General features: G+C 39.3%; 1 protein-coding gene across 1 annotated transcript in view; it reads right to left on the bottom strand.

The window, feature by feature from the left end:
* The window catches only part of abraxas1 (abraxas 1, BRCA1 A complex subunit), a 42,815-nt gene extending 33,680 nt beyond the window's left edge, over window positions 1-9,135 (bottom strand). The window contains exons 1-2 of the mRNA XM_063046746.1: window positions 8,944-9,135; window positions 3,269-3,359 (exon numbers count right to left, since the gene is read on the bottom strand). Of these exons, the coding sequence (XP_062902816.1) occupies window positions 3,269-3,359; window positions 8,944-9,135 (283 nt within the window). The remainder of the gene's footprint in view (window positions 1-3,268; window positions 3,360-8,943) is intronic.
* Window positions 9,136-13,047: the final 3,912 nt, after the last annotated feature.

Genomic DNA, 13,047 nt, shown 5'->3' with positions numbered 1-13,047 from the left:
CAATTTTCCTATAACTGAGTGTGAGACTCACCAGCCTATAGTTTCTAGGATTTTCCTTTGTTCTCTTCTTAAATAAAAGTACATTAGTCACTCGCCAGTCCTTCGGGACCTCGCCTGTCGCTAGAGAGGGCACAAAGATATTGGTTAAGGGCCCAGCAATCTTGTCTCTTGTCTCCTTCAATACATAGGGTAAATCCCATCAGGCCCTGGGGACATTCACCTTCATACTCATTAGGAGGCCCAACCCTTCTTCCTCCTTGACCTTCAAACACCCTAATGTATTTATATATTCAGCACCGATCTCCTTGGTCCTCACAAATTATGCTTCTTAGTTCCTGACTAATACCCTTGTAATTTACCCTACTCCAATTACAAACACTCCCACAAGGACCATACTTACCTCATCTATAAAGATAAGCAGTTGTAGTCACTGTTCTCTAACTGTTCATCCACTGAAAGGTCAGTCACCTGGCCAGGTTCATTAGCCAACACCAGGTCCAGTACAGCCCCTCCACCCCTTGGACTGTCCATATTTTGATTTTAAAAATCCTCCTGGATGGACTTAACAAATTTAGCCCTGTCTAAACCCCTTACAATAAAAAGGTCACAGTTACATTACGGACGTTGAAATCCCCCATGAATACAGCCCTATTATTTTTACACATTTCCTTTACCTGATTACATATCTGTTACTCATGTCCTGGTAGCTATTAGTGAGTCTGTAGTACAATTCCATCAGTGTGATTGCACCCTTCCTATTCCTGAATTCTACCCAAGTGAACCCTTCCATTATGTCTCCTCTGAGCGCTGCTGTGATATTGTCCCTGATTACTTGTGCTTAACTCCAACTCTTCTTTTACCTCCTCTTCTATCTTCGCTAAAACTTCAAAAACCTGGTATATTACAAGCAGCAGTAGGCCACTTGACATCTCAGGCCTTCCCCATCAGTTACTAGCATCACTAATACTCTTAGTTTAACCTACTTCTGTATTCCAGCCTTCCTTGTAGTAACATTTTACCTCAACTATCAAGTATCTACCTCAGTCTTAAAAATGTCTGAAACTCTACAACTCATATTGAAGAGTCCATAAGATTGTCAATTTTCAAAATAAAGCCTCTCCATATACATCCTGAAGAGACAATTCAAAATCATATCTGTTTCAGTCAGGTTCCCCTTTAATCTGCTAAATTCAAGATGAGATTTAACCATCCTTCTAAATAAGATCCCTACAAAGCAGGGTATATTCCCCAAAAGCATAAGTTTCAGAAATGTTAGCTGGGTCAAACAATGTTTTTGTCAAAACCTAATGAAATTGAAATTTTAATTCAAAAAGGGAAAAGTAAAAAATTTATTTCTTGTATGTATAATTTGATTCAAGAACAGACAATTAAACAAGGAATCCATAAGTCAAAGCAAAAATGGGAAACAGATCTGAATATTAATATTGATGAAACAAATTGGTCAAGACTTTGTCTTGACAGTATGACAAATACGATAAATGTTCGACTTAGATTAGTACAATATAATTTTTTACACCAATTATATATTACACCACAAAAAATAAATAGATTAAATTCAAATCTATCCGATAAATGCTTTCGGTGTAATCAAGAAATTGGTACTTTTTTACATTCTACTTGTTCTTGTTTTAAAATTCAACCCTTTTGGATAAATCTAAGAGTCTTATTGGAACAAATTACTGGAATTCAACTTCCACATAACCCTGTATTATTTCTATTAGGTGATATTGAAGCGATAAAGCCGAAACTTAAATTGAATAAATATCAGAAAGAATTTATAAAAATTGCATTGGCAGTAGCTAAGAAGACTATAGCAGTTACTTGGAAATCTGATTCGTATTTAAGTATGGATCGTTGGAACAATGAAATGGCTAGTTCTATTCCACTCGAAAAAAATAATTTGAGATAAATATGTAACATTTTTGAATATTTGGCGCCCTTATTTACAAAAGATAGGATGGCATATTTAAGTGCTCCAAAAAAGATCTTGGTCCCTTGGGGAAAGTAACGAATAATACCACATTTATTTTGAATCCCATGGAGCATGTGGAAACCTTCCAATACCCAGGCGGCTCTTTATTTTTCCTCTTCTTTCTTTTAGGTAGGACTATATATGGGGGGGGGGGAGGGTTAAGGGGAGGGGGGAGGGTAGATTTTATCTTTCATGTATTCTTTTTGAAAACTCAATAAAAATTATATTATAAAAAAGAAATGTTATACACTTAATAAAATGAACATTGAAATACAAGATATAGAATTTCACCATAAGAAGTACTTCTTTAGAGCCATAATACAGGCTTGCAATTGATTTAAGACAAGTACTATATTTTTTTACTGATTCTCCAACATGCCCGGCTCATAAAACAGTAAAAACCTTTGGATTGGCTGCTGGAGCTCAGTCCACCCATCCCAACTGCCTCTACTCCCAACAAAATTTCATTGTTGTCTTCCACAACAGTAACATCTCAAAATCCTCATACTCCTTTTCAATTTCTCCCATTGGCCTTGCTCTATTTGTATCATCTTTGTTCTCGTCCCTCCAAGTTCAAGTCTTCTTCTAATTCTGGCCTCTTGCTCATCCACTGTTTATCTTGCTCCACCTTTGGTGATTTGCTCTTTGAGTCTATTACTCGACTTGCCTTTAATTATTTTCTTTGATTTTAGCTACTATCTTATCTCTTAATTCCTTCCTATACCATTTTGAACCCATCCTCTGGCTGACTATGGACAGTGAACCTCCATGAAGATCGGGGTTCCCAATCTTTTTTATGCCATGGACCAATAGCATTCAGGGGTCCAAGGACCACAGGTTGGGAACTCCTGATGTAGATGATGACAGTGAAACAATACATCAGCTCACAGATGGTGACAGACACACAAGGTAGCAACACAGAGACAGAGATATTTGTAGGATTCATACAGTTGTCTAGCTCAGGTCAGCTAATGCAGCAACACCAACAATGTATGGTTACTTTAGTATAAAACATTGTGCACTAACCCACTAAATCATAAGGAAAAATTTATTCGTATAGTCATACTGCTATTCTGTTCAATGGACTCATCAAAAGTACAGTCACACTCATTACATTTAACACCCACTTTGACTCCAGAGTGACTGGTAGAAGTCTGCCAGTTTTAAAAAAAAACAAAATTAATTCACATTCATTAATTCCAATTGTAGGGATTACATACTGAAATTGTTTTTAATCCCCACAAAGGAATTTTCACTGCTAATGAAATAACTTACCCATAGTGTATACAACCTCAATATCATCCATCTGAAAATCAGTAATGCTGTTTTTCGCTTCTGTTTTGATTTCACCCAGAAGAAACCCCTCCTTTCAAAGAGAAACAAAACAGGGATTTCAATAGTTTTCTAACACGTTACATCTTTATTCCACTGATAGGATATGTTGTTAAAAAGAGATAAAGCACTACAACTGTGTTTTATTTAGGAGAACAATGCATATGGATTATATTTTAACACCGGTGGTCTTTAACACAGCCTGCCACCTTTCATCACTGCTACATTTTCTGAGGATTATGAAATAATTAGCACTCCTCTATCAATCCAAATGCAACAGCTAAAACTGTGCAAATACATTATTTGAATCAAAAGTTCTTGGTTCCAATTTCTGCCTATAGAATTTGGAATATTAGGAGGCCATTCTTAACTACAAGTTTAATTCCATTCATGCTTATATCTTCAATTGACCAAAATGAAACTAGTTTGTCAATTTCCTACACCACATCATAGTTGCAAACCAGTTTAGTGGGTGCAAGGTTTAATTTAATGCCCTAACCAATACATACCCTTTAAATGGTACCTTTGCAGAGAGAAAATAAAACTTGTAGTTATATAGTGCCTTTCATAGCCTGAAGTGCACTCCAGTAAATACTGAGCTCTAACTTCATTTCACTGTGAAACTTTGGCAAATTAGACTGTCAGGCTGTGCTCCTTTTCCCCGCAAACAGAAGCTGAAACACCAGGATCTGGTACAAAAAGTAATACAGTGCTGATATGAGGAAAAAGGTGAGCTTCTACACAACTGCTTTGAGTTGATAAGATTCTGCAGCCAGCCTAGATGAGCATGCCATTATCATCACAGACTTTATCAGCACGTGTATTGAGGACTGGGTACTAAAGAGGACAATCCCAGGTTGTTGCCAAACTGGAAACCATGAATGAACTAGGAGATCCATTCACTACTGAAGCCTAGGATCATGGCACTCAAATTAGGTAATCCTGACCAGTACAATAAATCGAGATATGACCTCCTTTAAGCTATTAGGTATGCCAAGAAACAGTCCAAAATAGAGTTCCAAAGCAGTCATCAATTGTGGCAGGGCTTACATGCAATAAATGGACTACAAAACAAATTTGGGGAGCACTGGAGCGACAGCACCTCTCTTCCCGATGAACTTAATGCATTCTCCGCATGTTTTGAAGAGGAGATTGGAATGTCATTACCCATACCCACAGCCGCCAAAACACCAGAACCCACAATCACAGTTACGGATGCAAGATCAGTCTCCTGGAAAGTCTTGAGCATTTTGACATTAAAGACATCTATGCTAGACTTATTTATTGACGATAGCTCTGCTTTTAATACCATAACTATAAGCAAACTCGTCTCTAAACACCAAGGCCTAAGACCTATGTTCCCTCTAAGCTGTGTGCGTGTGCGCGCGCACACGTTTTTCAACCAGCACACAAAGGAAATTAATGTGCGCACAAAAGGTTAGTTACCTAAAATAATGTACTAATTAATAATTATACTTATTGAAAGTAACCTTTCAGCTAAATGTTTCTGTTAACTAGTTATTTGGTTTTTCAAATACCACAATGTGCGTCACTAATTTACGTCACCTCACCTATCCTGTTCCGGGATCTGGGAGACAATGTTTCGTGGAATGACAAAGTTACAGTTTTGCTAAGCCAACAATGTGAAGAAAACATCACAGTAGATACAAGTTCACTGTTGACCTTTATAAATAGTCTTTGTGTTCATTTAGAAGAAAGGTTTCCTGAAGATGAGGTACAAGAATGGTCAGCTTGTGATTTCTCCGCAATTGCAGATCGTAACTTCACATTTGGCGATGAACAAGTTAATGCCTTATGTCTAAAATATCATGATTTTCTAGCTGAAAATACTGTAATAGTTAGAAAGTTTAATGATTTCAAATTTTCCGTAGAAGAAAAAATTAAATCCAAACTGATCTCAAACTTTGCTCAAACAGTGGCATTTGTACTTCAAAATGAACAGTTTTGTGACCATGCACAGTTGATGGACATTGGGGGAACCTTTCTTGTGTCTAGTGCGGACTGTGAGCGAGGTTTTACCCTAATGAGTCAACTGAAAAACAAGCTGAGAAACCATTTAGGTGAATGTCATTTGGATATGTTAATGAGAATCAAAAGCTATCATAGAACCATAGAACATTACAATATAGAAACAGGCCTTTTGGCCCTTCTTGGCTGTGCCGAACCATTTTTTTGCCTAGTCCCACTGACCTGCACCTGGACCATATCCCTCCATACACCTCTCATACATGTACCTATCCAAGTTTTTCTTTTTTTTGTAATTTATTTTTTTATTGAATTTCATCATCAAACATTTCCATAAGATTTATTGCAGATACTGTACATATATAATCATATTTGTCACAAATCCCCACATAATATTTATCTGATAGAAAGGAGGGGAAAGAAAGAACAATCGAAAGAAGAAAACTATGTACAGAGTAGGGAGTGATTTTTTTACAACATATTCATTGACGTGAGAATAAAATCAGGCCTATGAGGTATTATGTAGTTAAACCATTTTTTCCAGTATGAATAAAATTGTTCCACCTTATGATTAACAGATGCTGTTATCTTCATTTTGTAAATGTCCATTGTAATTTCAATCCATACATTTAGAGTTGGGCTTTCCTGTGATAACCATTTCCTGGTAAGGGTCTTTTTACCAGCCACCAGCAGTACATTCATTAAATATTTATCTCTTTTCAACCATTCTTGAGGTATATATCCAAAATATATAACCCTCCTGTTTGCTGGAGAAATTATGGAAATCAAAATGCAAACGATTATCATATTTTCTGGGAATGCCCTGTTATCAAAGACTATTGGAATGGGATACATAATGCCCTACAAGACATCTTTAAATGTGAAATACCCTCTGAGAGTAAGACCATATCAATTGGATGGAAGTTCTATTAGTCTAGATAGAGCTTACAAAGAATGGGTAAATGCCAAAGACAGGAGAGAGAAAAAAATAACTGACTGACTTAAATATGTATGTTATTTTGTTATTATTCTGTGCAGTTTTATGTCAAATATTTTGTAAAGCTACATAAACTGTGCCATGTGTGCATTCAGTGTGCACATACTTTTGTCACAGGGAAAAATTTGCACAACATAAGATTTTTGCGCACACTGACTACTAAAAATTTGAGGGAACATTGCCTAAGACTCAACACTCCCCTTTGGAACTGGATCCTTGACTTCCTGACCAATGGTCGCAATCAGTAGCAACACTTACACCATGATTACTTTCAACATTGGTGCCCCACAAGGCTGAGTCCTTAGCCCTGTACTCTACTCCCTCTGCACTCACAACTGCGCGTCCACATTTTGCTCTAACTGCATCTACAAGTTTGCAGATGATACCACCATAGTGGGCCATATCTCCTATAATGATAAGTCAGAATATAGGAAGGAAACAGAGCCTTAGGGACATAGGATGCCATACCTTCCATAAAAATCCAGCTCACTACAAGCTCTCTCTCAGTCTGCAACTTGCTGGCTTGATCAATTTAATAACCCCTTGTAATGTTTTCTTACTCCCTAAATGTGTGCAAACCCATAAGCTCCCTCACTCCAATATCAATGCACTCTGTCTCAAATGCATAGTACCACACAAACACTGTATTTTGGCTCCTAAATGCCGAACCAGACTCCTCCAAGGGCATGATTTCATGTCCTGGTCTGTGTTCATCAGGAGTTAATTTAGATGGCAATGTAATATTCTCTTAACTGCATCTGGTATTTTAAAGTTAGGCAACTATACCACATTGATGCAGGTCAATACTATCAAGATTACATGTGGTCTACCCAATCTGCTCAAAAAAAATAGGATTACATAAAAGCATTATTAAAAAAAACACACGTGCACCACAACATTAACCACTTACATATTAGACCATAAGATATAGGAGAAGAATTAGGCCATTCAGCCCATCGAGTCTGTTCCACTATCCCATCATGGCTGATCCCAGAACCAATTTAACCCCATACACCTGCCTGCTTGCCACATCCTTTGATGCCCTTACCAATCAGGAAACTATTAACTTCCACTTTAAATATACCCATAGACTTGACCTCCAACACAGTTTGTGGCAGAGCATTCCACAGATTCACTACTCTCTGGCTAAACAAACTTCTCCTTACCCCTATTCTAAAAGGTCACCCCTTAATTTTGAGGCTGTGTTCTCTAGTTCTGGATACCCCCACCATCGGAAACATCCTCTCCACATCTACCCAACCTAGTCCTTTCAACATTCGGTAGGTTTCAATGAGATCCCACCTGACATTCTTCTAAATTCCAGTGAGTACAGGCCCAAAGCTGCCAAATATTCCTCATTAGTTAACCCTTCATTCCTGGAACCATCCTTGTGAACCTCCTCTGGACTCTCTCCAATGACAACACATCCTTTCTGAGACATGGGGCCCAAAACTGTTGACAATACTCCAAGTGCTGCCTGACTAGTGACTTATAAAGCCTCAGCATTATTTCCTTGCTTTTATATTCTATTCCACTTGAGATAAATGCCAACACTGCATTTGCCTTCTTTACCAGAGACTTAGCCTGTAAATTAACCTTCTGGGAGTCTTGCATAAAGACTCTACTCTATTTGTCTTCAGTCCTGCATGTCAACAAGTATCTTTTTGTCATTTTCATGAAATGAGCAGAATTCTCCTCAAGGCAGCTCATTAGCCCACAATTTTTAACCTTCTGACTGTGCTGCTTAGCTTAAATAAGGCAGACGGCTAAACGTTTGAGACAGGTCAAGTGGCAATGTAGTGGGTAAAGAGACGACAAGGGAACAAAAAGGGTGGGCAGAGACCAAAAGGCAGATGGTTGGTGTTGGGGAGGAGAGAAAGTTGGGTAGGAAGCAAGTAGAGAGAACCTCTGGAACAAAGGGAGACGGTTAAAAGACACCAGTGGGAAGCAACACTGGGAAAAGTGGGGTGCAAAGAGATGCAAAGATGTGGGATGGGGTGGGGAGAAAGGTCAAGAAGAAGGGGCAGGGTGAGGCAGGAAAGGTACCCCTAGGATAGGGGAGGGTGGAAGACTCACAGGAAGGTTAGAATAAAAAGGGAAGGGAAATGTATCTGGGGACAGGGATGGAGGGAAGGTTACTCATTTGAATTTAGGCAAACCACGAGAGAGAGGGAATAAGATTTCTAGGAATTATGGGGTCCAGATTCCCTGGCACGGTGGGATGGGGAGATGGGAAGCACAAAGGTATGGGACAGTTCCCCGGGGGGGGGGGGGGAAGGTAGGTAGGGATGAGGAAAATCCCCTTGGCAGTAGCACAGGTGAGTAGCTGAAACATTTTCCCAGTGGAGTAACATGAGAGTAAGGTGAAGCTCCTCAGGGAGTGGAGTAGGGTGGGGAGGGAAAGAATTTAATGCAGTGGAAAGAGTGGGATGGGATTCTCATTGGGAGTAGATAGTGGGAAAGTTCCTCGGGGCAACGGAATGGGGGTGGAAGAACAGACCCAAGAGGGGAGAAGGGATGTTGACACGCAGATGTAGGGAAAGGAACCACAGGGCCGAGTGTCTCTGCTTCCGGGCTTCGCCAGCTGCAGTGGTGCCTCCGGAAGCTGTTGGGCGCTCTAGCCCACCGTACTCACCGCGTCCGAATCGGCGTTGAAGGACTGGAAGACTAAGGATCCCAACAGGAAGCCAGACACGGAGGCCCCGGACACACCGCCTACCTGGGCCGGCTCTACCGCCATAGCAATCTCAAACCGCGAGCGAGCGCCCCCACAAAAGGTGACTCCGCAACCGGAGTCAACGTGCGCGCACTGAGAGCATTGCGTCATCGGCGTGTGCCCGACCCCGCCCGGGCGCGCTCCCCGGACTGCCTCTCCAGTTTGCGGGGTCATGCTACTGCTTCAGTCTGATCACCAACGCGAACAGGAACAAGTGGTTTGTTGGCTCACCGGCTCAATCCAGAGCCACGGGCTCGTCCTACCTAGAGTTAAGTAGCAGGGAAACAGGCCTTTCTGCCCATTACGTCCATGCTGCGCGGAGCGCGACCCATTTGCTCCATAGCAGACTCAGTCCATCGCCTCCTGAGGTAGGACAGCCTGGTCTCTACCATCCCAGCGTGCTCCGGTAGCCTTAAAATCAAATCATCCCGGCGGTTGCTGCTAAGTAACCTTCACTCTACCTCTGGGTTATTCTGTTATTGTCATTTTAGTATCATTTTTACACTACTTCGGATTAAACTAAAGTCTTTTCACCATTCTGCTCTTTGCACTCGTTGTATTTATTGCTTTATTTATTATTGTTCTTCATTGTATTACTTCGTACTGTAACTACTTATGCTGAGCTCATGTGAACAAGGAATTTCACAGCAACTCAAAGTAAGAGAATAATCTGATCTAATCCAAGAGGGAACCCAAGGCATCTGCCTGTTTGCAAAGCATAGCTGTGTAATTCTAACCTGAAGATGATATGCTGGTTTTCCGCACATTAAACATTCAAATTTAAGGAGTCCTTGCTGTGGTAGGAACAGGAAAGTTCTCAACATATCCACGGATAATTGAATCCAGAAAATGTCAGTGAATCATGTGTGAATTTTTTCTCCAATACAGAGTGCAAAAGTTGTAAATGTTTACCAAATCATACAGGACTTGTAAACAATAAGTTATATGGCTGGAGTTTCAAGGCAGCTAGCAAGGAACTGACTACATACTTGTATTCCTGTCGCTCCTTAGTATGTTCCAGAAACCACGGACAACACTGTGATATCCAGGTTATTATTTTGTTTAATAAATAAATATTGAACAAGAAAGAATAACACAATAGGTATCTTTGACATTCAAGTGGGAGGATATCTCACCTTGGTAAACTGCTTTCTAACTACTAGCCTAGATTTTGTGCGTAAAGTCCCTGGAGCAGGAATTGAACCTACAGTCTTACTCCCCTGAAGCAAGTGTAGTATCAACTCTTTATTTTCAGATTTCCAATAATCTAATATTTTGATGTTCTTTTGTACATCAGTATATATTGAGTCCTGAAGAAGGGTCTCGGACCAAAACGTCAACTGTTTGTTCATTTGCATGGATGCTGCCTGATCTACTGTGTTCCTCCAGCATTTTGTGTGTGTTTTTAAGTTCTGGAAAAATAATTTCAAATTCATATCAATAAATTATATAAAACAATTATACATTATATTTTTAATTTCATACATTAAGGATTTTGTATAAATTCAAGTTGTCTATATTACTGTAATTACTTATTCAGTCAATATGTTTTTTAAACAATGCTAACTTTTACATGGTTTATTTACAATTCTTCTAATTCAATTTCACCAGCATCTGGCATAAGTTATGCATCTCATAATTATATTTCTTCTTATAATACTTCAAGTTTAGGGCTATTTTAACCTCAGTTTCTTGTATCTGTCATTTCTGTTCCAATTATACTACCTTTGATAAGGTAGGTTCTGAGAAGACTTTCGGTCTCAGCAAAGGATCAGTCACTCCATCCAATTCCCACACTGTCATTGTGGCTGATAATAATTCCCTCGCTAATTGCTGTTCTGCTGCAAGCTATTATACTTCCTCTGTCTCACACTAGTCTCATTTTCTTTTGACTTTTGAGCCAGAATTTCTATTGCTATTAAATCATGCCAGTTCTCTGTGTAACTGTATCCAATACTTCTTTCATATCCCCTCCATCCTTCATTGCCCTCTGGCCGCTTTCACCCACCACTTCCATTTTCTTGGTTCTGAAATTTTACTTGCTTGTAAGCAGTTCACATCTAAGAACCTTCCAGTTCTGAAATGACCTGAAACTATGACTTGGTCTCTCAAGCCAAATGTGGAGTTTGATTGGATGTGTGCTTAAAGTATTTTCTGATATTTAGACTACAACTACTAATTTTCATATTTTTAGATGTGATATGGAATTGTACTATAGAAAAATTGATCCAATGGGATCTATATCAACAAATTTTTCCTGAATTTCTTTTGACTTTTTATTTAACATGATTTCCTTTAATTCTAGTTATTATTGCTTATAATTAGATATAACCTCAGAAATGTTGAATCAGCTGACCTGTTTCCAGTTCTTCAATGGAAAGCTAACAAAGACTGTGGTTTACATAACATATACGAGAAATCCCAGGTCAAAATATGCATTCTAAAATATCTGGTTTAGTAATAGTGAGATTTGTTGGCAGTGACATCACGATCTAGCACTAGTTCTCCAATTATGCAACCAAATAAAATAGCTTGATATGGAACACATTCCCATGGCATGATGTGCAAAGATTAAACCCAGTTAAAATCCCCATGAAGAAAATAAATGCCACAAGAAGTTGTGCAATGCACAAATATTGACATTCCTTTATTATCAGTAGTACATACAGTACAGTGTATGAATATGATTGCAATTTACAAACTTTTCTTTTAATTGCTGATGGGGTGTTTTAAATTTCTCAATAATAAAGAGAACCAAGGTTAAGTACATTTGCTTATTAATTCAAATATTTATATAGTCTGTCATTGGCCTGCAAAGTGAAGTACAATAATTAAACTAAATGTTAAAGAAACATTGGCACAGAAATTTATTCACAATAATGAAAATAAAGAACTTGCTTTTAAATTTTCATTCTTTGGAGATCTGGAAATTGCAGCTAAAGCCAGCATTTATTGCATTTCCCAATTGCCCTGAAGGTGGTGGTGATGAGTTAGCTTCTTAAACTACTGCATTCCTTCTGGTGACAGCCCATGTTGCTGTCAAGGAGGAAGTTCCAGGATTTAAATCTAGTGATGAGGAAGGAACAACAATGTATTTCTAAACAGAATATTATGCAACTAGAGTATTCCCATGTGTGTGAAGATCTTGTAACTTGAGTTATGGAGTACTGCTGGAGAAGCCCAGATGATTAATAGCAGAGTGATATGTAGCTGGTACACACTTCATTGAACAAACACAAGAGGAAATGCAAACAACAGGAATTCTGCAGATGCTGGAAATTCAAGCAACATACATCAAAGTTGCTGGTGAACGCAGCAGGCCAAGCAGCATCTATAGGAAGAGGCGCAGTCGACGTTTCAGGCCGAGACCCTTCGTCAGGACTAACGAAGGGTCTCGGCCTGAAACGTCGACTGCGCCTCTTCCTATAGATGCTGCTTGGCCTGCTGCGTTCACCAGCAACTTTGATGTATGTTACAAGAGGAAATGGATGCCCAGAGTGAAGGTGGGATACCACTCAAGTGAGCTATTTTGTCCTAGATGGCATTGAATGTTGGAACAGTATTTCTCCTGGCAAGTTGAAATTCCTGGTATGATGAATAGGCTTTGGGTGATTGGGAATTTGCTCCCCAGAAGATATCCAGCCTTTGATCTGCTATTGCAGCTGAAATATTTATGTGGCTAGACCTCTTTTATGTCTGGTTTACAATCATCTCAGGATGTTGTTGGCGGGGCACTCAACAATGGCATTGAAATTGGCTGTCAGGAGTAAGCGATTAGATGTTCTCATTGCGAGGTGGTTATTACTTGCACTTTTATTGAGAGTTTGATTCAATTTCTTCATTGTAGTGGATGTCTTTACTTGCTGAGCAGTTGCAAACGGAACTGAACATTGTAGACTAGTCCAGCAAAAATTCCCATTTCTGACTTTATGATGGAAGGAAGCTCACTGATAAAGCAGTTGAAAATGACTGGATCTCAAACACTGCCCTGAAGAGTCCCCGCAGTGATGGCCTCAGACTGCG

The sequence above is a fragment of the Mobula hypostoma genome, chromosome 4 (genome assembly GCF_963921235.1).
Source record: "Mobula hypostoma chromosome 4, sMobHyp1.1, whole genome shotgun sequence".
Taxonomy (NCBI): Eukaryota; Metazoa; Chordata; class Chondrichthyes; order Myliobatiformes; family Myliobatidae; genus Mobula; species Mobula hypostoma.
Note: the sequence above shows the minus strand (reverse complement) of the source record. Positions and strands in the feature narration are given on the sequence as shown.